At 38.8% G+C, this 27713-nt stretch overlaps 1 protein-coding gene across 1 annotated transcript; it reads left to right on the forward strand.

The window, feature by feature from the left end:
• The first annotated feature begins 141 nt into the window (after positions 1-141).
• LOC149732797 (uncharacterized) lies at positions 142-27628 on the forward strand. The gene is made up of 35 exons (XM_089882329.1): positions 142-297; positions 2449-2490; positions 2557-2723; positions 3016-3222; positions 3398-3547; positions 3699-3888; positions 4192-4331; positions 4446-4561; positions 4935-5106; positions 5454-5639; positions 6092-6238; positions 6498-6642; positions 6956-7114; positions 7335-7459; positions 7723-7920; positions 8095-8253; positions 8538-8734; positions 9036-9218; positions 9431-9566; positions 9880-9993; positions 10271-10427; positions 10590-10666; positions 10799-10973; positions 11233-11410; positions 11748-22845; positions 23138-23314; positions 23650-23919; positions 24261-24488; positions 24833-25024; positions 25215-25408; positions 25583-25757; positions 25959-26120; positions 26249-26341; positions 26504-26644; positions 26999-27628. The coding sequence occupies exons 1-35, from the start codon at positions 234-236 to the stop codon at positions 27116-27118; spliced, it is 16434 nt and encodes a 5477-aa protein (XP_089738455.1). The 5' UTR covers positions 142-233; the 3' UTR covers positions 27119-27628.
• The last annotated feature ends 85 nt before the right edge of the window (positions 27629-27713 follow it).

Below are 27713 nucleotides of genomic sequence, written 5' to 3' on the forward strand. Positions count from 1 at the left end.
GCAATCTGAGCCAGTAATGAGAAATCTAGCGTCGTTGTTTTATCAACCGGTGAACTTTAATCGGAGCTTTCCGAATTGCACCACCGCATTGCTCGATTCGCTCAGCGCCATCTGCCGGCAAATAATGCCTTTCTCTCGCTCCTATTTTCTTTGTCCTGAGTTGATGATGGCGACCAAATAAAAGCAAGCGCCGCGCTTCGCAAATTGGACCAGCGAAAAGTGAACCCGACAAGATGGAACTACAAGCGTTCATCTTAAGTTTGTTATTGCTGACGATTGTTTCAGAAACCCAATCGAGTGAGTATAGGCAATGTTTTATAATTAGTTTGAAATTAAACTGTAATGTCTGTTCCTATATTAATATACGTTCGAGTGCGCCTGGATTTGCAAGGTTAATTGCCGCAAGACGGAGTGTGCAGAATTTCGTATTTAAATGCGCGAAGGCAGTCTATTCCCGTTGTAACCGTTTATTGCATACCACTCATTTTTAAATAGATTCTGATTTTTGGTACGTTTTTAATAATTTAATTTGTATTACCTCTGTTATTTTCATTTTGTCATATTAGCTACTGAAATCGAATGCTTTTACCGTAACTAACAGTCTTACTTGCATATTCTATAGACTAAAGTTGATTAGTTTATTATTCGATTAGAAATTTAAGTCTGGTTATCGACCGTCGCTTCAGTCGATTCTGTAAACAGAAAAACATGAAGCAGTTGGTTAAACGAGCGCAAATCATGTACGCGATAAGGCTATTTGTGTGGCTGTTTAATTATGTGTGTACTTTAAAGGGCTACGTAACTTTAAATGTGCATCAAACTAACGTGTTAACGCCAAAAAGATAGTTCTATGTGACGTTCGCGGTTTTTGTGACTTTGGCTGGTACAATGTGTCAAACGTAGCAATTTTGTTGTGACTAGATTGTCGTTCGGTCCAACAAACAGTACAATATCTTGGGTTAAAAGCCCCTTGGTAATAACTAGGCTGAAGCGAGCAAAAGCCACGAAGGTCAATTTCTTGCAACAAAGCTTTGTAATTCAGGAAGTCAATTACGTAGGTCGCCAATTGCACTGTTATTACAATGGGAAAGAACCGACGTATTTGCACGTTATTGGGTTTCCCAGTTCCGAAGCGCTGTGTATTACTTTCTGTGTGTATGACTTTCTATACTAACATCTGGTTGATAGACTCGTTTTGGGCGGAATCGTATTTATTAAAATTAAATGGTTTACTACTGTCAACAATTTAGTTTCGCCCTCGTTCGACCTCTTGTTTTCGTGTTTAATAGAAGCGCTTGGGGTCTGAAATTGGGTCAATTGGGAATTGAACGTAAAGAGATTGCTTGCTTAGGCACACGGCTTGTTTACTGCGCGCATTTCGGAGAAAGGTTTAAGTTCATTCGCCTCCCCAGCCTTACTTAGTTACTGCAGTGTCAAGTCCCACTGCGTGCGCCACAAAACCACGTGACTTCTTTGTTGTCGACATATCAGCTGATTCCAGCCAGGCGTGACGACTCTTCTGCCTCGAGCAGATTTGCCCGATAATAATATTATTGCGGAAGAGAGAAAATCGCCCCAAAAACAACTCGTCGTCACAGGCATGTGTGTCAGTTTTAACGCCATTAAGAACCACTTGACAAACAGGCTTGTAACGTAATTTGACAAGCTTGTAATGTGATTTAAATGTTATATAACTCGGTTAATACGAATGTTCATGAGCTTTTTTATTTAATCTCCTACAACGCCGATTTTTATAGTCGTGTGACGATTAAGATTACGGAGTGTTTTACTGCGGAGAAGTAAATAATAAAAACCGGTCATCGGTGTAACATTTACTTCTATTGCGCCATTTCGATAGTCTGTGACTTCTTATTGCCTTGTAAATCAATTAAATGTGTGACAGTGGCGCACACTTGTCGCGACCTTCGTACAGAAGCCTTCGCTTTAAATTTGCTGTTTCAGCGATTTTCTAAACCGCTTCGTTGCTCTAAGAGCAATATCACTTATTCGTTGTTTTTCTCATTTCCTTTCGTTTCTTCGATCGATGACAGCTCTGCGTGGAAAGAAAACGATACGCAGCGAAGTATCACAATCGAATTCAATACCTCCTTGTATTTGTATCCACGTAAGAAGCGCTGACCACGTTTCTTTTTTACAAAACCGACAAACATCCTCTAACGGCAGGATTGGACTTTGCCCCGAGTCTGACCGGCCAACGGAATCAAACGCTTGTTTTTCTTCTTCCTGCGGTGCAAGATTTTGCAGCGGTCTTTGTGTCTGACCCACAAAGCGGCTCGTGAGCGACCTTTCGCGCGAGTTCATCGGCTCTTTCGTTCTTAGTCCATCTAATAGCGATTCAGGCCCATAACTAAAAATCGGAGCGCCGCAAATTCGTGTTGTAATGCAGATTAAACGACACCCCTTAAACACCTTTATTTTGTTCTGCAGGATCTCTGGACAATTCGTTTCAGTGCGCATCAGCATGCCCAGGTAAATGCCAGTGGCTCCCTAGCGCCATCACGCGAACAACAATTTCTAACATAAACTACTTTTCAGAGCCGACTAAGTTCGATTACTCGGTGGGCTACACCTACCAATATAACTACAACGCTGATGTTACAAGTAGCTTCTATGAGGAGGCTACTGAAGGACAAAAATCCACAGTTCATATACAAGCATCATTACTAGTGGATGTCCTTTCACCATGTGAACTTGTCTTGAGGGTACACAATTTCAAACATATTTGCAACAATTTAATTGACCCAATAAATTTAAACTTAACTTAAATACGGGTTCTCTGACAAATTCTAAAATATAAAAGTTACAGTCTCACAAAAACCAAAAACTATAAAATAGCATTAATTCACAAAGTTTAAGTTCTTAAATTTTATGTTCATAATGTCAAAATATGTCAACTTTATAAAACAAAACTAGTTTTTATAAAGTTTAAGTTTTTAAATTTTATGTTCATAATATGTAAAATATGTCAACTTTAATTTGTGTTTTAACTTCTAGATATCAAGAGCAAGTATTGATGCACCAGGAACAAGTGAATGGGAGACCAGTTTACAACGAAACCCACTTCATTTTAACTTCCAAGACGGCAGGATCCCGGAAATCTGTTCTTCAAATGACGACCCAACATGGGTGCTCAATATCAAACGTGGTATGCTCTCAGCATTCCAGGTTTCTTCTGTTGTGGAAGAACCCTCTGTCCGAGAGGTATGTAGCTGATGGAATTTAATACTAGACGTTAAGAAGCATAACCTACTAACTTTTTAAAAAAAATACAATTTTTTTATAAATTACCTAAAATCCCGATTCATATTTAGATTGCTATTTTAATAACGATAATCACACATCGGAACAGTCTCTAGATTCCCAATTATATGAACAGGTTGATGTCAGCGGAGACTGCCAGTCATCTTATGAAGTTGTATCTGAGTCGAACAATGTGATCATCACAAAACAGAAAGATTACAACACCTGTGCAGGGCGTGACCAACATCTATTGTTCTCCCACTTCACCCCATACCCAAGCGATTCAGTAAGATCTTTCCTACATTTTTAGAGTAATTTTGCTTTTACTGTATTAACCTAAAAAAATCTTACTGCCTGTTTTAAAGTGATACAATCTTTTTTGTGAAATTTTTAGGTTAATGTGACTTTGTTAGATTTTAACATTTTTTACAATTCAGCCTCGTCAGAACTTCATCTACAGTGAGCAGAGTTGCAGGCAGCAGCTTACAAACAGTGTTATGCAATCTACTACATGCACGGAACAACATACATTCCGACCTTTTAGTACAGCAGAAAGTGGAGCACGTACATCAATCACACAACGCCTGCAATTTGCTTCAAAATCGAGAACATATGGAGCTGAGCGACGTGAGTAGCAAAGTTTTATCACATTATACAAAGCTATGCTAAACATTTGAGAACCACCGTGACATAGAAAGTTAATGACCAATATAGTACTGTGGGGTAAAATGGATACCGCTAGCGAATAATATCTCATATTTTCTAATTGTGTTTTTAGCGATTAACAACACTCCTTTATTATTTAGAGTCGTGAGGAAATGGTTATCTAATTTAGTAAATATTTTTGGTTTACTACCAAATAGGATGATAAAAGAGGATGAAAACATAGACCATCTTACTATGTGTAAATTTAAACTTTATTTTGTTTAGTTGGAAGCAATGTGGCAAGACGTACCACACTTGCATTTGAAGGTGAAGAAATGGCAGCGATTACGTCGTCTGATATTTCTGAACTGCAGGGTCTGTTTTCCACAGTATGTGAAACCATGTCAACTGAGAACTACAAGAAGGTAAGCCAGCGATGATGAAATTCCTTTCTGTTTGGTGTAATTAATTAATCTCATTTTCATTACTGCATATGTATGGTACTTGCCACAAGTATTTTCATGTGTTTGATCCTTTAGGTTGGTGAAGAATTCATCAGAATGGTTTTCTTGCTCCGAAGATTGGATGTTCCTGCTCTGCAACAAGCTTTGAACTCCTTGGATGGTGCATGCACAGTATGGGAGTCTGCTCTCAAGTATGTTTGCTATTTGTTATACAGTAATGAATGTTTTATTAGAAAGTAGACTTGTCTTGCACTATGGCACACTGGTTACCGCGGCTGTCTCTAACCAAAAGAATATGGGTTCGAGACTTAATGCTGCTATTGAACATATGTGTGCTTAAGCGAGATAATAAATGACATCTTTAGTGGTCCCTTTTGAGTTGTCTAAATTGTCAGTCATATACTGATAAAAAAACAGACCTACGAAGGTACATATGTGGTGACTCAGCAGGCATCAGGTAAATGGGACAAAACCCCTGTCATAATAACGATTGTTGTTGACCTGTCACGTAAAGATAAAAATGCCAATCCAGTCAGGTAAACTAAGTTCACCCTTTTACCTCAGGGAAATGTTCCGTGATGGACTCCAATGGTGCGGTAGTGAAGCATGCGTGGTATTTGAAACCAGAATGATCGCAGCAGGCCGTGAAGAGGTTGATGATGCAACTTCAGATAGATGGTTGACCGGCATGAGCTTGATTACCAAACCTACCCCACCCATGTTGGAAGGATTAATAGTAAGTATATTTTTACAGCTAAGCTTCACTTTTCGAATTTTATTAAAATGTGAGATGACACAGATCAAACATAAGAAACCTTATAAATTAATGTGCCGACCGTAGTATATTTTGGCTCTGCTTGATTGTATAGACACAAACAGCAGGTTAAAAGCTATTTATACTGAGGACCTAAGACATATGAAGTCATCCCTGTTACATAAGCTGAGGTAATATGTGATCCCAAGCACCAACATTACAACTTGATTTACAACAGTACAAAAGCATTTCTACAATTTTTACATTTTTTTACAGTATAATACTAATTCCACCGTTCTTTCGTAATTTTATAACATATTCATTTTTAGAATGTTGCACGAAGCAATAGATTGATGCAGAAGGCGTACCTCACTGCAGGTACAATGATTCACAAGATTTGCAATTCAGCGACCACCAACTGCCTTACCATGCCAATTGTTTCCGATGCCATCGCTTTCTTTCAAGACAAGCTTGGTTACAACTGCCGAACAACTAACCTTGAATCCAAGCAAGAGGTGGGAAAATTCACATACTTTAAGCTTTGTAGCAATTTCTATGTGGGTGAGGTCTCGCAGTTTTGCATGGCATGGGTCCTAGGATATAGGCTAGGATTGGCCCATTACCCAAAAAATTGTAGTATTTTACTTGTTGCGATAATACCACAATAAACATACACAGTTAGAATTTATTTTTGTTTTCAGCACAAACTTACTTGTTTTCAGCTCAAAGGCACTTACAGATATAAAATGTAAACATGTAAACTGCATATATGTACCGTTACCAGCATACATGTACCAAACTAGTTTCTATTTATTCGGGTGTGGTCCAACGATGTAGCATGCCATTTTGGCCTATATTTTCCATTTACCTTTACATCGAACGAAATAGTGTACAAACGAAATAGTGTGTGTGTCTAAACAAAATAAAAAAAAATTATCAAAATATAATCTGAAATCGATTTTTTTAGATTCTTCTTTCATTGAGATCACTCGGCAATGCCGGACGATTCACCGCGATTCGCACAATCTCCTTGTGTGCATCGGAAGAAGGAAATGATATGGAAACCAGAGTATCAGCTGTTGAAGCTTTCAGAAGACTACCATGCAATTCTGATGTAAATATACTTGCTATAAGACAAAAAAAAACTAAAAAATTGTGAAAATGGAAACTCGAAAATGACATAATAACATTATTATATATTGTGTTCTATGCTGTTCACAGTAACATAGAGATAAAAGCCATTCATAAATTTAACCAAAATTCATTTATATTTATAAATCAAATGAAAAATCATTTATATTCATAAATTAAAACGAAATCATTATATTTATAAATTAAACCAAAAATCGTTATAAATTCAACACATTTCGCAGCGATCTGAGATTTCCAGCATCATCTTTAACACCGAGGTTGATGCTGAGCTCCGTATCTCATCTTACCTTGCGTTGATGCAATGCCCAACACCTGCATTCATCGCTCAGATCAGTGCTATGCTTGATACAGAACCAGTCAGACAAGGTAATTTGTTTATGGCCCTATTTTTCTATTAGAAGTTTAACTTGATAATAATTAAACATAAATGGCTTGTTTGTCTGTTAGGTGTAGGGGCCATGCTTATTGTTGTTTTGGGACCATATCCTGTTTGTTTAAAATAAAATGTATTTTACAAAAAAAAATGGAAAATTTTGTGTGCATAAAACTCATTAGTTAGTTTGGACTCGTAAATTCAAACAAAATTAAAATTGAAAACAATGCATTAATGTAATACAGTAACCTAATATGAATGTATTATGTATAAATAGAAGAACTAATAATCTATTTTTCTCTATAGTTGCAAGTTTTGTATGGACACATCTGAACCAACTGATGGAATCAACTGATCCATTGAAGGGATATCTCAAACCTCTGCTTACTGAGACAGTTTTCTTAAAGAAACATGATCTTGACCCAAGAAAATACTCTAGATTCTATGAGAACTCTCTCTTTTCTGGTATGTAGTATTTTAAAAGTCAAATTTTTGTGCTTCTTTTTATGCTGAAAATAAAATAAGATTAAAATTGTATATGTACGGTGAGTTTTGAAAAAGAAATTAAAATCTTAATTTTATTGATTATATTACAGCCCTATTTAAATGTTGTAAATAAAACTAAATGAAAATTGTACATGATAATTTTTTAGAAAAATGTTTCTAAGTTAACATTTGTTTTTAGAACAACTGAACGCTGGAGCTACTTTGGAAAGCAGCCTTGTGTGGTCGCCTAAATCTTTCATGCCAAGAAGTGCAAACCTTAACTTTACAGTTGATGTTTTCGGACAAGCCGTCAATCTCTTTGAGGTAAATGAATAAAAAAACAGCAAAAATGAGCTCAAAACATCCACAAAAAAGCTAAAATATTCATGTCACCATATAGAGAACTTATGAAAATTGTTCTATTCATTAACAGTATAGAAAACACTTAGAAATATATCATCGTTTTTGGGATGTCATTTCTTTTAAATGGACATATTTGTTTGATTATAATGTACTTTTGGATGGAAATTATCATTTTTTTACAATATAGAAAACTTACACAAATTATCACATTCAATATACAACAGGTTGGTGGTCGTGTTGAAGGCGTGGAGACACTTCTGCAGTCATTCATGGGACCTAAAGGTTTCTTGAAAAACAGTCCGTTGAGTGATCTCTTCATGGCACCAGATGAAGATGCGGAGGAAGAAGAAGAGCCAGAGGTTGAAGAAGAGAGGATCTCTAGATCGACGGATGATACAAGACTCGTTGAACTTCAGACACAAGTAATTTTTTATTAATACAAAAAAACTTTAAAAAATGATTTAAAAAAATTCAAACATGTTTAAAAATAAGTTGTCAATTATTTTATGACTGTGTGTACATTTTATGGATTCACAATTATTTGGGCAATGTTTTTGCAAGTAATATTTTACCTATTATTTTTACTCTGTTTTTAGTACAAAACTGGACTTAACACTGAGAATAAACCAAATGCAAACTGGTACATGCGGGTGTTTGGAAATGAAATGTTTTACGGAAACAGCAGAGAAATGGCAATTCCAACTGCAGAAAGTGGATCCATCAATATTCTGCCAATCATGCAGCAACTAGCTGAGGTAAATATTAAACCCCTTATATGTACACAACATCTGGTTACATATTTAAATACCATATCAAAAGTTTAAATTAAAAGCAACAAAGAAAAGCACTAGCAAAAGAAGGGCAATTGTTATAACACATTACTTGGTGGCTGTCTTAGTGTTCCGGTTCTTAATTAATTTTAAATTTTTGTAGAAGTAAAAAAATGGGTCCACTGAGTTGTGCAATACTGTCATCATTAACTGGTTTCAGTTAAGTAATATTAAAATTCATACATTTAGTCTATTCCTTTAATTTTCAGGGTGGACACTATCAATACCATGATGACACAATGATTGTGAACAGCGCTCACGTGCTGCCCACTGGAGTTGGTCTGCCACTCACTATTGCATTTAATGGATCAGCCAGCATTGATGTAAATGCGGACGGTCGTCTTGACATGACCGGTTTGTTTTCAACACCACCACAACTTACAGTCAATGGACAAGTCCTGCCAAGGTAATAACTCTATAAAGTGTATATTATACCACAGCTGTTTTAAACTTATAGGTTGACATTGTTAAAATGAGGTTACACTCATTGTCAAATATAGGCAACCTCATTAATTAATGTGGTGAATGGAATATATATTTTGGATATGTCAGTTTGTTTAGACACCTATCAGGAAAAAATTCTGTTAAATTTGCAGTTCAAACATAATGTCCCCCTGTCTCAAAAGTTGGAGCGACATGTCACTCCATACACTTCTAACATTACGCCGATGCATTTAAAAAAAATTCTTTAAAATATAACTTCACAGAGCTGTAATCTACATGACGGGCTCAATGACTGTGGATGCACACGTACACCGCACCGGAATTGCTACTGAGTCTTCAGCTATGACATCCTGGACTCTGGGTGGGCAGGTATCTTTGGAACAAGGACAGAGACTCTCCATGAGACTTGATGCTCCATTCAGAGAAAATACTGTGTTCAAATTCAAGTGAGTATAAGATTTCGCCTAAACTAAGAGCTGTTTATTTGGTGCACATGTTAAAAAATACACCTCCATAAAAACAAATTTTTGGTGCATATGTTAAAAAAAAACTTTCCTAAAAAATGTTCCTGATCTGATGTGTTTCAGTTTACATGATGATATTAGATCCATCTGATGCTTTAATTTGCCTATATTTTTATATTTCAATTTTTTTACAGTCACAAGCTTATGACCATTGCTGGTGAGGAAGTGACAGACATGCAATCTGACAACCTTGCTTTGACCCAAGATGTCTGCAGCCAAGACTATGCTGGACACAGGCTTTGTTACGACAACCACTTGACACCACAGACTGTAAGTTTATTTTTTGACTTTAACAAAACATTTGTTTTATACATTTTGTGTCGCTGCTACCATTGTGGGTATGTGTCTTTAGGTAAGACACTTACCAGCAATTGCTCCAACCCAGTGGTCACTAATGGTTTGTCTAAATTGTTAGCCATACATAAAACAATCACCCATCAAGTTACGTAAGTGGTAAATTCTAAGTTGGCACGAGGTGTATAAAACAGAACACCAGTGTTAAACGACAGTAGTTTCGTGGCCACTTAAAAAAAAGGACCAGTTACATTCACTCTTTCATAATTTTATTTATGATTTTTTACAGGGGAGTCTCATTTTCCCTGTTCAAGGACAAGTTGGAATAACAGCCTACTTGGAAAAAACAGATTCTGGGATAGATCATTACCTTCTGTCCGGAACATACCAGCCAACATACACTGTAACTTTAAATGCTAATTTTTTTAATTTAATTTTTTTATACGGTTGAGGTTCTACAGTTTGGTACCCAACTATGCCAGGGGACCTGGAATTTAGATCGGAGTAGGCTTGTTATCCCCAAGATTTTAACTTAACACAATCAAAATGAAGATTATTATGATATGCAATTATTCATAGTAAAACGCTTTGAAATTTACAAACCTTATTTTGACTCATTTTAATTAAGGTTTTTGGTCTTTTACTTTTTAAGTTTTGATTTACTGTTTGTTAATTTTCAGGATAGCATGTTCCCAGATACCCTCACAGCTAGTTTAGTGTTGGATACCCCCAACTCAAATGTGAACAGGCGTATGTCTCTGGATATCGCTTACAACAAAGCTGAGATGACTGCTTCAGTGAGTTATGTTCGCCCTGGAACTGAGGCCAGTTTAGTAGGTAAATCAATGTGAATATTTGTTTTAACTTTTATATAATGGTTTACAGTATTAATATAACATTTTTCTTTGACTATTTTTTTGTGTGTATTTGAACCAAAAAATATAGAAATTCCTTAACAACATTTTAGTGATTGCTATTAAAACCATTTCCACATATTAGGTTCAGTTGAGAACACACAACATGGTGTAATGGCTGTTATGACCTACAACAGGAATGGAGAAGAAACAGAACTCAGGGTAACTAGTCAACTGTTTACTTATTTATGCCTTCGAAAATTTTATTTAAAAAATAGAATTTTATGTTTTAGTTATTATTAATTTTATAATAAACTTAATTGTTATCACTGGTTTAAACTTCTTTCAATTTAGACTGTTGTGGAAAATGGGAGAAGTGGTACTGAGCGCCAGATATCAGCTTTGTCTACTCTGCAAACTCCAACCAAGAGGATCACAGGCAGCGCTCAAATGATTTTAGACCCACAGCGCCGTATGGTGGTGAACATGTCCATTCTTAATGTAGCAACTACACCAATCTCACTGCACTGTAAGTGGTTTGGTATTTTAAAAAAAGTACTGAAGAAGTAGACTGCTCGTCAAAATGTATGGATGATTGTAACTTAAGTATTTACCCTTGAGTGGCAGGGCAAGGAAAGTTGTTATAACACAGATGTTCTGTTCCACACAGCTTCTGCTATTAGGAGTTACTGCATATGTAACTGTGTGGGCGTTTTTTGTACAAAATCTTACAGATTCTGCATAAAATAATCTGAACTAATTTTCATGGTAACATCTTGTATTTTTAGTAAACTTGCAAGACAACACTGAAGAACAAAGTCGTCGTCTCCGTTACTCCGGATCAGTTAATGTTGCTCTACCTGGGATAATTGACAGCGGTCTTCAATTCAACATGAACATCAAACCTAAATCTGACATCTTCATCTTTGCTCTTGATTATACCTTCACTGGATCTGAAGAACAAAGGTATTTAATATTAATGTAAACCAAAAACTTGTGTTAATTGCAATTTATACTTAAAAAATTTCTTTCCTATGCAAGTTACACATTACTTAAGTAGCAGCGTAAGTTTTAAATCCCAGTTTCAAAATATGCAATGTTACACCCTAAGCTTACCAGCTTACAATATTGGTATTCATTTTATCTCATCTATTTGTATGTCTTTTTATTTGTCTTTCTTATGCCACTTACATATTACTGTTGTAGCAGCCACAAACCTTAGATCTAAGTAACTAGACTCTAGACATAATAAAGTCTTAAGCTAATGGCTCATACAATAATCTAAATCATTGTTTTTTTGTAGGCTTTACTTCCACCACAAGCGACGCGACCAATCCACCTCTTCTCTCACATCATGGAGCGCAGAACAAAAGTTTACCTTCACCCAATACCCAATGATGAACCACCACGTTGAACTATCATACAGCAATGGGCCAGGCTCTCTCTCCTCTGAAGTCAAGGTTGGCTATGGAAGGCATGCAGGACGTGATGGAAACACCAGATACTTGCTTGTCAGCCAGGAATTTTCGTACCAGATAGGTGCAGGAACCAGGCAAATAAATGGAAGAGCTCAGCTATCTGTCCCAATCTCAAATATGAACTATGTAGCAGATCTTAGCCACTCTCAAAGTCCAACCTCTATATCAACGGAAGCAAACATGGGCGAATATGGACTTGTGTTCTCATTTAACGACCGATCTGCTGATACTGGACTTCTTAACTATGACGTTGAACTCAGCATCCCAACACCTTGGGGAAGAATTCACGGATCGGACAGGATTGTTGAAACATCTGCCAACATTTACCGAATCAATAGCGATTTCGGAATTGGTGAAACGCACGATCTGACATTGTCTGGCGAAACCACCATTGTTAATCTTCCGGAAACAAAGAGCATCACCATGCGTGTCCTTGGAAGCAATAATGAAGAGCTTCTCAGAGCATCATCTGTCAACCAATTCCTTGCACCTTTTGGCTTCAGCACTGAGAACAGCTTGGAGTCAAGATACAACAACCGCCTAATGTTCAATCTGCGACATGAAGGTGCCAAAGAAGGCGGATTCGAATCAAATCTCATGTTCAAACACAACCCTGACAAATACTTGGACATCTTGGTGGATTCAGAGAACCTGGAAACAGCAAAGAGACTTGTACGTGTCAGCTTCAAAGACCATGTTGGTGTGTCAAGATTTGTTCAGCTTCAGGCCACCAAATCGAGTATTGAAGACACAGTCAGTGCCAATGTTTCTTTCACCAACAATATCCCAGCATTGTATGTACAGAACCTTGCAGCCAGAGTTGAGTTTACAGGCGCATCTGGTCAACAGGCACTGCACTCTTCAGTTACTTTGAATGATGTAGAAAAGATTGGAGTTGATGCTACAAGAACTTACACCATCCAGAGAGACAACTCAGCTCTTACAAATGTGAGAGTAGCAATTCGACAAAGACTTTGCCAAACATCACCTGCAAGCATCGAGCTTAACACTGATGTTACCAACACAATATCCGCTGGCCACACTGTTGCTGCTCAGCTCACCCAGGATGGCCAACAGAAGCTCAGCACCACATTCACAATTGCTGATGATCAAAGAAGCTTCCAAGGTAATGTGCGCCAGACATACAGCAGAAACCTCCCAACTGAATCCTCTTTTGATGTTACCATTCTGAGCAATGGCGTCAATGTTGACCTTACATCTGATCGAAGCACTGGCAGAATCAACCTAGTGAAGAATTCGGGTCCCAGTGTTACCCTAACCATGACACATAACAACAGAATGATGGTTGAACAAGGTGTACCGAGAAACTTACTGGCAACACTGACTTGGGGATCACTGAGAGGTGATGAGATCGGAGTGAGATTAAATGGAAATGTAAACAGAGAAGATTTCAACATGAAAGTTGCTTATTCTACAACAACAGCCCAACCATTCTATGTAACAGTGGTGGCATCACATGAAGTACGATCCCTTCGTGCAGCCTTGCCCCAAATAAGGTTTGTGATTCGTACCTATGGCACAACTACAAATGGTGGATTTGAAACTTATCTGAATGTTGATGATCTGCAAATGATGTCGGTCAGTCTTTCCCGTGAAAACACTGTTTTCCAACTCCAAGCACTCCATCAATGCCCAATTGCTATCTCTTTGGGACTTCCTCAAACAATCAAAGCAACTGTAAACAAGACCGTAGCATCTGGTAACAACTATATGACAACATCTTTGAAGGTGGATGAAACATACACAGAAGGTTCTTTGACACTTGCAACTGACTCCATAGGTGTTCATTATTTCTCCAACTGCTCTTGCATTCCTGGAAAGTTTGATGTGCAGTTCACCTACCCACAAGGTCAAGTGACAGGCAACGTGCTTATCAGAATTGGAAACAGCAAGCAAGCGTCAATAAGTGCTGGATACACAGGACCAACCCAGTTTAACCTTGAGTGGAACCAAAATCTTTACGTGGACGAAGAAATGCCCCACCTTCCAACGAGTGGTCTACTCCGTTACCAGTTTTCAACAAGGGAATCAGAAATTCTTGGAGAATACAACGACTACAGAGTTAGATTGACTTCCACAGCAAGTGATGTTACCTCTCCAGACATGATGGTGTTTGATTGGACTCTTGAGCAAAACATTCTCACAAGTTTCGCGGTCATGACAAACCACTATGAGGTTACCATGACACCAACATCATTCAGTGACAACCTTAGATATTCATTTGATAACGGAGCACGACGCTTCATGAGAACAACTTTTAGTTTCGGTGAGTTGGAAGATGATTCCAATGGTCTTCAAATCAATGCAGCAATCTCCCATAACTCGCCAACTATGACGGGCTACGGAATTCCTGAAGACATTAAGGTTGTATTGTCTGGTACTCCAATTGGACTTGGTTTCAAGGGATCACTAGTTGCAACAGTTGACCGAAATATGAGGAAGATGCAACTAATGACAGGAGTGGATGCAGAAACAAATACCCTGCGATTCAGCTTTGCTCATGATCTTACATCACTCAGTAACTTGGGAGTGTTTAACAACTTCACTGCCCATATTCATTGCACACCAACTGCAACTGACAACAGGTATGGAATTTCCACGGGAGGTTTCGTCCAAATCAATGAGGAACAATACTCTGCAAGTGCAACAGGTTCAGTTCAGAATGACATGGAAAACAGCCGACTACGATTGATAGTTGACCTTTCACAGGACATAAATATCTTGTACCATTACAACGTACCCAAGCGAGTCCAAACCAACACTATGGTTGATTATGGCGTATCAGGTTGGTCTGGACTCTCTTCCATTACTTCCACAATCACCCGCACAATGTACGACCCAGAAACAGAAGAAACTCGAGATATTGTTAACACCATCAATGGTCGTGTCAACATTGAGCTCTTCAACTACAACCTCGCTGTATCTGGAAGCCACGACTTCAATGTGTCTTTCATGCCAAACAACATCAGATACGAGATCTCTGCATCTGGCTCCACATCCTCCCAGCCAACAGGTATTCTCTACAAATCCCTCATGATGGCAGTTACTATTGATGGCAGAAAGCAGATGGCAACACTCACTGTAAACCGCAACCGAAATGAAAGATCATTCTACCTCTCATCCTCCCATAATGTAACACAGGTCTACCAATACGGTGTGCCAGGCAACATGTCTATCAGCATTCGAATGCTTGATGCTTATAATGCTGATGTCAGCATTGTCTATGACACAGCAAAGAAAAGTGTTGGTTTCAGATTTGACTATGATGGCCACAGAAACAAGCTTGTGTTCTACGTAAACCACAACTTTGATATGTTGGTGCAGATGTTTTACATTCCAAAGAACTTTGGCTTTGAAACCTCTTTCACAAAATCAGAAAGAAGAGCAGAAGGTGACTTGAAATATGTGTGGGGACCAATAATCAAATTTGCTCATTTAACAACAACATGGGAGCCAAACTGGAGAACTTCTCCTGCTTTCACTTACCGACTGGGACACAACATCACTGCCGAGGAATTGTGGTACTTCCCAAGAAATTCACAAATGCAATTCCTAAGCAATTACTATGACAACGGATTTAACATTCGAGTGTCCGCACTCAGGAAATCTGTCACTCTTGCCTACGATACTAGCGCAAGTGCCGATATGCCAGTAGCTGCGAGATTTACTGTCACTCAAACCTATGACATGGTAAACTACCCAAGAATGACCACCCTTGAGGTTGATTTGGATCGCAGTGTACAGAACACAGAAAAACTTCACGTGATTGTGTCCTTTGACAGAGAAGTGAAACTGGCAACAACAGTTACAGCAAAATACAACACGGAAACTCTCTCAGGCTCTGTGGCAATCCAAAACCGACAAGAATTTGTGGAAAGTGATGTGTTCCCTACCAACATTGATTTATTTGGAAACTGCAGTGTTAACTATGAGTTTACAAGTTACTTCACATTGGAAAGAGATGACCTGCCCAGATTCATGATCCAGGTGAAATCCGGAATTGATGTTGCTGAACAATCTGGCTTTGTTGAACTGGCACACAGTCAAAGATCATGGAAGAGATCAGGTTTACTAAAGAAGGTTCGGCTCGATGTAAACTACAATCCAGACGAGAAATCTGTTGTGATTGCTGTCAAGCAGGGCAGAAGCCGTAACACCATTAATGCAGCTGTAGACTATAGGTTAAGCAGTGAACATGTGTATGGACACGCTGAGATGTCACATGATTTCACCAGTACTCCAGTCCCAAGGATCATCCAGGCAACAGTATTATTGGAAAAAGGACGTGCATCACTTGGTGCAAATATGAATGTGACTTTTGATACAACAGTGCTTACACACAGCATTGAGGCAAGGTATGATGTCTCTGCCACTTCCTTTATGACCCAATTCGAAGCAAATCAGGACAATATCTTCCTGACTGATATGTACAACGTGCCACACACTGTTGCTACAAATATCAATGCTAACTGGGGAACTGACATGACCGGTGGAATATCTACCCAATATGGTGACAAAACAACTAAACTCCGTATCACAACTAACAGGGAAACTGATGCTGAAGTGACTTTCAGACACAACTGGTCTTTCACACCAAACAACGTCCGTGTGATCATCACTCGCTCCCTTGAAGATAACTCAGCCACAATGTCAGTCAACATCGATGGAGTAGAAAGGCAAATTGTACTCTCAGGTTCCTTGAACGAAGGTGTGGGCAATGCTCATTTCACGCACACATTCGAAGGTACACAGATCCCACAGATGGTCATACTCTCAGGTGCTTACCGAAAGGAGCCAGATATGCATGTTGAAGTTAGCGCAATGATTGACGGAACGGAGCATTCGTTCTCTGCTGGATTTGAAAAACTAGAAGATGGTTTCACCATCTCTTCCACCCTGCTTGATGATGTTTCCAGACGTGCAACTTTCAGAAGAAATATCGTTCCTGGTGGATTCTCCGTTGACTTGGAACACAACATCCCTGAACTCCAGGCTTATGTCCCAGGATCAATTGGAGCGACTGCAAGTGCTCGCATGAACCCCAGACCTAACATAACAGCATCTTTCCGTCAGCAGTCCGTGTCTAACTCACTGACAGCAGAGGCAGACATCACAGCACTCCGATTTTCATTCCAACACGATTTTGAAATTTTGCCTATCCCACGATCTGTCAACCTTGAAATGTCTGGAACTGCTACCCCTGTTTCTGGATCTCTCACACTCACCATGGATGGCCATCAACGACAACTCACTGGCTCAGTTGACCCACAAAACATGGTCGCCAGCATGATGAACAGCTTCCCTGAGCTCCCATTGCCAGAAACCCTCAGTGTCCGGCTACATGGCTCTGCTTCCCCACTCAGTGGAGGACTGTCAATCACTGTCAATGGATTGGAAAGAACAGCAAGTGCATCATACGACACCAGCCGCATGCGTGGTCAATTCCAGCACAACGCTGATGAACTGGACCAACTTTATGTTCCCCGTGACATCATAGTCAGTGTCAGTGGCACTGCCCAACCAGTATCTGGCGAAGTGTATGTTTCCATTGATGGGCTTGAACGCAGAGCTGGTGCAACCTTTAATAGACCAGGAGGTGTTTTGTCATTGTTTCAGAGTGCTCCCGAGTTCTCTTACATGCCAAGGAATGTGACCCTCCGTGTTAGTGGCAGCATGCAACCTATGACTGGTCAAATCTCGCTTACAATTGATGAAGTAGAAAGAAGTGTCAATGCCGAAGTAAACACCCGCAGCTTATTTTCAGTAACTCACTCTGTGCCAGAGGTTGAGCCATACATACCACGTCACTTGGCCATCTCTACTGGTTTCACATCCACGTCTGGACGTGTGACGGTTGAATATGATGTTAACCGAGTAAGGAAATCTGTAAACGTCGGTGCAACCTTAGAGGACAACCATTTGCGTCTTCAAGCAACACAGAATGTCAACACCGCTAGAAACGTGCCACAACACATTGTGGTGCAGTTAGCTGGAAGCATGGAGAACAAGAACTTCACAGTTCTCGTCAGTGTGGATGACACAAACTTTGACACAACTGGAGAGATTTACACCGGTGCTGCAGAAGGATGGTATGGTATTTCTCTTAGATCCCAGCATAATATTCCTGCTATCACTGAAACCCTTTCCCTGCCACCTACAATGGAAACAACATTCAAAGTTAGAAAAGACGCTCAATCTTATGAAATGGCAATCACTCTTGACTTGTTTCAAGGCCACGAGTATACTTCAGTGTCAACTTTAACACCAATCATAACTCGATCAGAAAAGGCAATCCGAGCATCATATGAACATCATTATTCTGCTATGACACGCAGTGTCAGTGGATCTGCTACTTTATCTGAAGGTGACGGTCATTACAATATTGATGTCCAAGGCCAACAGACCCAGCCAGAAAGACGACAAATGCAAACGCAAATGACTGTTTCGCCGTTGGTGAACACACTTTCTGGATCTCACAACATCCCAGAATTTACAGAGATCGGTATACCACAAGAGATCAGAAATGGCCGCACATCACTTTCATATGATCTTGATTCCAGAACTGCCCGAGCTTCGGCTCAAGCAACTGTTGATGGTGTTATGCATGGTTACTCTGCTGATGTTTCCGCTGACATTGAAGGAGAGCGAAACGAAGCCACTTTCACCGCCACTGCTAGAAATGGTCCAGATGAGAAACGTTACACCACCACAATCAGCTACAATGTGATGACAGCAGGAAATATACAAACTGTAGTGACATGGTCTGTTCAAGACATGCCAACTTTAAGAATGCAGCGAGATGATGAAATATCATTTGATCTTCAACTTGAGTCTCCCAGCAAGTCCATAACAATGACTGTAAGACAACCTGAACTTAATAACCTGGGGGTGCCACTCCAAACCCGAGCTGCTTATATCAACCGTGAGCCCAACGGATCAGGTTTTAACAGAGCTCTTGAGATACATTTGGATGAAATGACATGGCAAACAACAGCTGAATATCACAAGTCAAGTTCCCCATTCCACTTCGACCTTAAATGGACAATGAGCAACACAATCGCATTTTTCCCATTCCCGCATACCATGAGCTTCCTTGTTGCAGCCAATACACTTTACACTGGAGATTCATCAGAACTTGATGCCAAAGTGGTGTCTTCATGGAACAACCAAGTTTTGTCATACAATATCACCCAAACCTTGGGAAATACAAACGGCAGACTTGTTCAGCATATCACCAACAGTGTCCAGGCACTGCAGCAATATTTCGGAAACCTTAAAATTGTTGAAAGTTACTCATATGCTAACAGAGATATAACCATCAACCAGCTGATTTATAAGGGTTCACCACTTGTGGAAATAGGAAACTACAACCTGGTCCTTACTGAAGAAGGAGATATTTCTGCCAGCTACACATATGATGATATGGGTTACGATTTCGACTTCAGATTTTCAAAGGAAGAAGGCCAGAGTGGATTGACCATCACTCTTAACGAGGCTGAAACAAGTCTTGTACGATTCACATACGCCATAACACCAAACACCTTCAGTGTAACAGCCAACAACCATGCCTTTGGACCGGAGTTTGAAATGGACTTTTCCACAGATGCAAGTCACGGCGGTCAAGTTGAAATTACTTTGACATCCATGCTTGTACTTACTGGTGTCAGACACTCAGTGGAGGGCCATGACCAGATAACATTTAGTGATGAACAAGTTGGTTGGGTAACCAGTATGACATACACTGGTGCTCAAAGTTCTTCTCTCAACATCCAATCTACAATGACCGGACACCGAAACGAAAACCGGGGCTCATTCACTTACAGCATGACCAACAGGAAAGTGCTGAGTGTACTTCCAAAACGAATCACTGTTAGCGTCACTTCAACACCAACATCAATTAACGGCAACTTGGCATATGGACAAAAGAGATTCACATTAGATATGGCATCTGATGCTGAAGAGGCCTCTGTCAATGCACATATCACCCAAGAAAACTTCAAAACTCTTAGAAGAATGGGCATGCCAGGTGACATTCAATTCACAGGACAGTTGACACAAACCAGAAAGCATATCTCAACCACTATGGATAACATCGATGTTGTAGAGATCAACTTGAGAGAGGGTGCACCAGTTGTAAGAGTCAACAAAATGAATGGAGATCCTTTCCTATCAATTACTGGAAGATACAGTCTAACTCCAGATAAGAGTTTCAATGCCAACATTGTGTGTACTCCTTTAGGGTTGGACATGACCAGCTCATTTGAACTGTTGACCTTCCAACCAGTTACTGGTAACTCCAACTTTAACTTTGTGGTTCATGACAACACTGATAACAGCGAATTCCGAGCTCAAGCACACTTGAATCCAACTTCTTCGGAAGCTCTTGATTTTGAGGGCCAGGCAAGCGTGACATGTGATTTTCCCCTCATGCCATTTACCAGCAGAGTTTCAATCAGTTCAACAGCCAATTCTAACACCAACACAGTTACTCACTTAATCAGCATGAGCTTGGATGACTCTGAAATAACCATAAGAGATGAATACACTCCTACCCAGCTGAGTGTCACTATCACTCAACCATTCTCCCAAATGCCACCACGTTTGACATTTGTAGCATCAGAATCAGCTGAAGAAGAATACACTGTCCGAACTCTGTCTGCTACATGGGGCGAACAAACATTGGAAGTGGAATGTAAAGGCAAATCAGTTTCTTTGATTCAAGACCACACCCTCACCATCACACAACCCTCTGCTCTGCTTGGCTTCTCAGAATTCAATGCAAACCTAAAGGTTGATCAAATGGCAACCAGTCAGAAGTACGTTTTCCAACTGAATGGCAACCTTGACACAAATGTGCTTGGTATGAATGCTTCATATGCTGGTGTACTGCCTCAGTCTTTCGGTGCCCACAACATCATAGTTGACATTCAGCATCCATTCTCCAACAATGTTATTCCTAGTGAGTTCAAAACAACAGGAAACATGGAATTTTCAACTGCTGGTTTGTACCATAGTGACTGGCGAATTACATCGCAAAGAAGAGAACTGGTTGTTTTGAAGAAGGTCTTCACCCCGTTGGAAAATGGTTATGATCTTGTGTTCTTGTGGAAACAAAGTCTTGTCACAACACCTGCAAGATACATTTCCTTGACAAGTGATGGCTCATCATCAGCTACTGGTCTGCAAGGCAAAGCAACTCTTGGTATTGATAACTTACCACCCATGACTGGAGGTCTACAATACAACCTAGAAAGTGACGACACATTCACCAACAAATCTGTGGCTGTTTCAGTTACTACAGGACCTCTTTCAAAGTGGCTTGTATTGCGAACTCTCTCAGTTGCAACTTGGTACAAGACTGAGTCAAACTCACGCCAGACTGCACCATCATTCGGACTCACTGTCATTCCCGATGGACAAAAGTGGGTGCTCAATGGAGGTTACGAAAGCTCATCTGGTCGTCGATCCAATAAACTTGAAACTTCAGTTACTTTCAATCATCCAATGCAACTTAGACTGTTTAATACCCCTGTACCACAAGAAAACACTGGCAGTATTGCTCTGCTGAAGAGAGGCAAGGGATCTAGCTTTGTTACCAAGTATCAGAATGAAATGATGGACGAAGAGATGAAAATGACGACCAGATACAGAGTAGGAACTGCTGATAGCTTGTTCCAAGGTAACACCGCTGTCGTATTAGGAGATGTTTCAGTCTTCAGCAGTTCATTGGATATTGGCGAGGATGAAGCAAACTCTGGCTACAACATCAATCTGAGGATATCTCACCCTGCAAGTACTTTGGATGGTAACTTGGTACTCAACACATTCAACTCTAACGAACGTATTGGATTCTCAGCCATTACTAAGGACTATAGTGAAGGTGTGAGGACATGGGAGCACAGGTTCTCATACATCAAGCCAACCAACACCATTGAGTATTACCAGAATGGTCCAGACATGCAAGAGCCAATCACTATCACAGGCGACCTCACTCAAGTCATGAGGCAAGTCAAACAAATCATGAGAAACCTCGCTGCAGATGCAACTCATACAAGACTGCAATTTGTGAAGGGAATGACTGAAACTGACAATGGTTACGATATGTACATCGGGTATGGCATAGTGGATGATGCAACTTACACTCTCCACCTTGTTGCTGGTGCTGAAGCAGAAAACATGTTCGTAAAGTTGGAAACAAGAAAGAATTCTGAGTTGGATACCCCAATTGCCCGCGCCGATATTAACTTGGCTAACGAACAACTAATTCAAGTAAGACTGAGTGCCAACCCAGTGATCACCAATTTCTTGTCGAAGATCATTTCTGCGAGTGACGTGGAATTCGCACGCAAGCTTAACTGGTTCACAGCCAACGTTGTCCAAGCATTAGAAGCCGTGAAGACCATCATCACAGGCAACAACAATATGGAAAGTGTCGTGAATGCTTATATTGATGGACTTATCACCAAGGTTGAAGCAGCTAGAGATGCAGCAATCCAATTTGTCAGTTCTCTGTCAACCAGGACAACCAGCACTCTAGGAACATCCGAGCTTGTACTTGAACAGTTGGTAAGATCAGGCATCACAAACCTCTTGACAAGCATCACCTCACTTAAGGATCAAGTCATGCAGCCATTCGAACAGCTTACCCAGCAATACTATGGTCAGATCTTGGAAACAGCCAACGCAAAACTGCTCCGTACACTTGAACCAGTTACAGCAGCACTCCGAAAGATTCACGCTGGAGAACTTTTCATCGAGCTTGTCCAAGATGCAGTCGCAAAAACATCAGTCTTCATGATGACCAACGGTGAAGCCGCTTTTGCAGCATCACGTATTCCTCTTGCAAACTTGTTTGTCGTCACAAACTCAGAAATTATTTTCAACATCCCACTTCGATTCGAGGTAAGTTGAAATATTTTCTTAAATAAATATTTTTGTAAGTTAAAATATTTTCTTTAAAAAGTATTTCTGTGAGTTAAAATATTTTCTTTAACATAGTTTTTTGCGCTGGAATCGTGCCCATATATTACTTGAAACTTTAAGATTGGCCTTAGATGGTATTAAACCCTTGTTAGTAACATTGGGGCAATTAAACTAACTTATTTAATTAAAAGTTTTTAAATACTATTACAAGAAAAAAAAAAACGCTCTTTTAATTTCTTCCTAGCAAAATACTCACAAATTTTAATTTTAGCTTGATCATTTCACACCATTGCCAACATTGGGTGACATCAAGACCTGGCTTGCTCAGAGTGCATTCTCCATTCAAATTGATGATACCGTCAAAATGCTTTACTCATATGTTGATGATTACTATCGTGCCAGAGCTGTGATGTTCATGCCAAGAGATGAAATGTTACCACCATTCAAGGTGACTATCACTCTAGTATAGTATCGGGGCCAAGATGAAATACCATTAGCACCCAAAATAAATATTTCCAAAGTCTGTTTTAACAATTAGCACTGCTTTTTTGGAATTGCATTTCTATGGTTATTTAATTTTTTAAATATTCTTATTTACTACCAAATGGGATAAGAAAAAAGTATGAAAACATGTCTTATCGTACCCAAACCTAATGCAGTATTATTAAATAGCTAAAAGTTCTTTACAAAATTAATGAAAAGTTAGATTTATAAAAAACTCTTTGCCAATCCACCTACCATATAAAAAGTTAGATTTATTATCTAATCGCATTGTTTTCTCAGGGCCACTCATTTGTGTCTGGATTCAAGCACTTCAGCACCTTTGACAAGAAGCACTATGACTTCTCCAGCGCATGCGCTACCACACATATCCTTGCTTCGGACCACAGAGATGGAAACTTCACGATCTCGCTCACATACGCTGACCCAGCTCTTGAATCATCAATGAATGCTCTTGAGATCATTGTTGAGAACAGACGAGTAACAATCTTCACTGACTACAGTGTTCGTGTAGGAGGGCGAACCAAGAACCTTCCATTGGCTGTTGGCAAGGTTTGTAATACAAATGCTTTGTATACTACTTAATAAACTATATACTACATTTTAAAAGAGTTTTATTGCAAACTTTGCAGTGCTCAAAAGTTTATAAATTGAAAATCTGTTTGTAGTTGTTCACACCATAATTTAAAATCCCATTTAATAATATTCTATATGAAAATGGCCCTAAAAGTAGGCAAGTCTGGAGCTCTCTTATATAGACCAGAGTTGGCCCATTACCAGAAAATGTTGGTTTTTAAACTGCCGACCATTCTATATAGATGAGTTATCAAAAGATTTGGCCTGTAGGCCAGATTTGGTCCATTCAAAAATGACAACTATTGTATCTCTTACAGATGGCTGTGACCCTTGAGGGTCGCACTGTTCATGTTCGGCACACAGATGGAGGAATGGACGTTGCTTGCGACTTTACAACTGAACTCTGCACAGTTGACGTGTCACCTTATTACTTCGGTGCTACTGCTGGTCTTGCTGGAACTTTCAACAACGAACCAATGGACGACTTCACTTCACCTTCCCATGTCATCATGGATTCACCAAACCAACTTGCTACTGCTTGGGAGGTAAGATGGTGTTTGAATGCAAAGTTGAAAAACTGAAAATCCCATTAGCTTAATGCCGATAATGTTATGAAATCCAGCTTTAATACTATTCAATACAATCATAATATTGTAGGAATATATAGCAAGACACTCAACAATAATTCTTCCAATTAAGTAATCCCTTATGAATTGTCCAAATTGTCAGCCATACATGAAATAATGGTTAAATACCCACTAAGTTACACGTGGAAGAATATAGAAGCGAGCACAAGGTGTATGACCACCTGTGTTATAACGACTGTCAATTTCTGGTCAAGCCAGGATAAAGACATTCATTCATTTATATCATGTACATTTCTGCTTAGGCATCTGGCACAACATGCCCAGGAAATGTTGCTGCACCTGTAGCACCAGAATGTACAAGCACCACAAGACAAGCAATCTGTTCAGCGATCTTTGAAAGCAAGAATTCTGTCCACCGTGGATGTTTCCCATTAGTTGACCCAGCTCCATTCATGACAATGTGTATGTCGGACATGTGTAATGAAGATGATCAGGTAAAAATTCTTTCTGTAGAATTTTGGAGCCTAAAATAATATTTCCTACCTAAAAAAGTTAAAATATTTCTTCAAAATTTTTACATAAGTTAGTTTAATATTTTAGTAAAAAATATTTTTTTTAGGTGTTTATATTTCACACACAGTATAAAGTACCTTTTTTATATAAATTTCAACACTTTTTTAACAGACAAAGAGCTGTGCTGCATCTGCTGCCTACGCTTACAGATGTGGTTTACTGGGTGCTTCATTCGGGCAACCAGATCACTGCATTATGTGTTCGGCTACCAACGGAGACCAATTTAATGCTGGATCACGAAGCGTGGAAACTGAGGTCAATGGAATTGATCTTGTTATGGTTGTGGAAGAAGGACGATGCATGGGGTAGGGATTTAATTTTTATTTAAAAGAATAAAAATTAGAGATTTTTTCTTATGTATAATGTTATTTTGTTATATCTTAACAAAAAGTGTAAGAAAAAAATTTGTAAGAATTGTATTTTTTTATGTATATATATATTATTTAAAGAATTACTTAAAAATGGTATTGTTCCAACAGACGCTCTGGTATCTCCAAGGCAATGAAGAAGATGTTCAAGAAATTGTTGGCTGGTTTGTCTGAAACCCGTATGCGCAACACTCAATACACTCTGGTAGGATATGGTGGCACAGGAGCAAACATGGCACCGCATACATACACCATGCGTAACAGACTCGCAACCACCAACAGAAAGGTAGATTATAAATTTTGGTAAACTTTTTTTAATTTTTGATATTTTTTTTACAGTTTAAGTAATGACAATTTTAATATTATTTTTAAAATATTTTTTACTGAAATTTTTTACAGTTCAAGTAATGCATAACACATGCACAAACGCTTTTGTTTTCAGTGGTTATAACATTTGAATCTAATTTTTTAATATCGGTTTGTTTAGAATGACCTCGTGAAGGCATTGCGCAAACTCTCACTCAGCGCAGAAGAGAGAGAAGTTGATCCATTAGCGGCGATCTCTTACGCTTCACAACTTCCATTCCGTGCCGGAGCTAAACCAGTCATTGTCATCTTGTCATGTGACCAGTGCTCTTCTAACTCACAGGTTTGTGCAAATTATAAAATATTTTTGAAAGGTTTTTTCACAGTTTTAAATATTTTTTTTTTATTTTTATGTAGAGCTTAAACAAGCTTTATATTAACGTAAGTATTTAAAACAATCTTTTTCATCAGGTATCATACAGCAACGTTGAGTGGCAATTAAGACAGCAAGGTATTACACTTCATCATGTCACTCAAAACACCATTGTTGGAGCCAGAAAATCGGTAAGCTGCCACACATTTCCTTAAATAATTTATCGATATGTAATATTTTAACAGTTTTTTTTTCACAATTTTGAAACATTTTTTCTTTTTTTCTTTTTTTTAATCTTCTTTTTTAAAGGTCATTTATTTTTTTTAAATTTTACATTCTGTTTTCTCTTTAAGATCTTTGGATTTGATTCTGAGAATGCATACATGAGACACAACCGTCCCGAGAGCTTCTCCATTGTTAAACCAAACAAACATGATGCTTGCGTACCATTGGCTACTTCAACTGGCGGTTCTGTATGGGATGCAACATTCTTGGTAAGAATTTAAATAAAGCAAAGTTTATTAGAGTCACTGTGCACTTAATTGTTCAGATACGCTTACACAAAATTTGTCCTTAATTTTTGCGTGGCACTGTTTCGTTTTTTTTTGTAAGTTAATTGGTGACTTTTTTTCTTTATTTACCTGCTAATAAGTTGGTGTTAGGCAGCACATTATAAAATTGACCAGTAGTATAAGATATAAGAACAAAAAAGAGGAAAAAGAATGTTATAACAGATATTAGGGACTAAGGAAACAATTGTTAAAAGTTTGATAGGGACAAATAAATGCCATAATACAGTAGCCACAGCACATCAAAGAATATTTAACTAATGTTCGACATGCTTGCAGGCCAACCTTGACTTTGCAGCCAAATTCGGAAATTACATTGGTACCAAGAACACACGTGTTACTCAATCCTGCAAGTGCCAGCTTAATGCTGCTGGTATGGCTACGGCTGTCTGCACCTAAAGATAAAGCAACACTAGTTACCTGGACAAGAGGAATTTGTAAATAGACACGAACTCTGTTAACGGCCTTGAACTTCTTTTTCATTTAGCGATAATTCCCAAGTGTGGGCTATATATTACCACAGCGTGCCGCATATAATTGCCTATAATTTTTTTGTGTCGTGTCTCGTATTTGTTACCACGTTTACATTTCGTTTTTAATCTGTGAAAAACAGATCTTTTTGTTACCAGTGAATTACACTGTTTTCTGTATGTCCTTGTTTAGTTTTTGTTCAATTTTAAAATAATCGAATGAAACAGAACACGTTTTGTCGTAACTCTGCTATTTTTTGTGTTTAATCAATAGTCTACTCCAGCCATTGCTGAAAATAAAGATGATTTTACTGAAGTGCTACATTTAGCAAAGCAATACACGTGTACCAACAAAATGTTTGTTCTTTTGTTCGTTTTTCGTACGTTTCAGGTTTCGTTCGTTTTGCTGTGCACCTTTTCAATAAAACCAAATGAATAATTGTTGGGTTTTATTTGATGCGTGAAATTGCTGTTTTAAATTTTGTATGAAGTTTAAAAATAGGATAAGAATATAATCTGATCTA

Source organism: Ciona robusta, chromosome 8 (assembly GCF_009617815.1).
Source record: "Ciona robusta chromosome 8, ASM961781v2".
In the NCBI taxonomy this organism is placed as follows: domain Eukaryota; kingdom Metazoa; phylum Chordata; class Ascidiacea; order Phlebobranchia; family Cionidae; genus Ciona; species Ciona robusta.

Coding starts and splice junctions, on each gene's coding strand:
- LOC149732797 (XM_089882329.1), top strand. CDS start 234: ATGGAACTACAAGCGTTCATCTTAAGTTTGTTATTGCTGACGATTGTT. Junction 4,562..4,934: donor GTATGGGAGTCTGCTCTCAA/GTATGTTTGCTA, acceptor CTTTTACCTCAG/GGAAATGTTCCGTGATGGAC. Junction 7,921..8,094: donor TCGTTGAACTTCAGACACAA/GTAATTTTTTAT, acceptor CTCTGTTTTTAG/TACAAAACTGGACTTAACAC.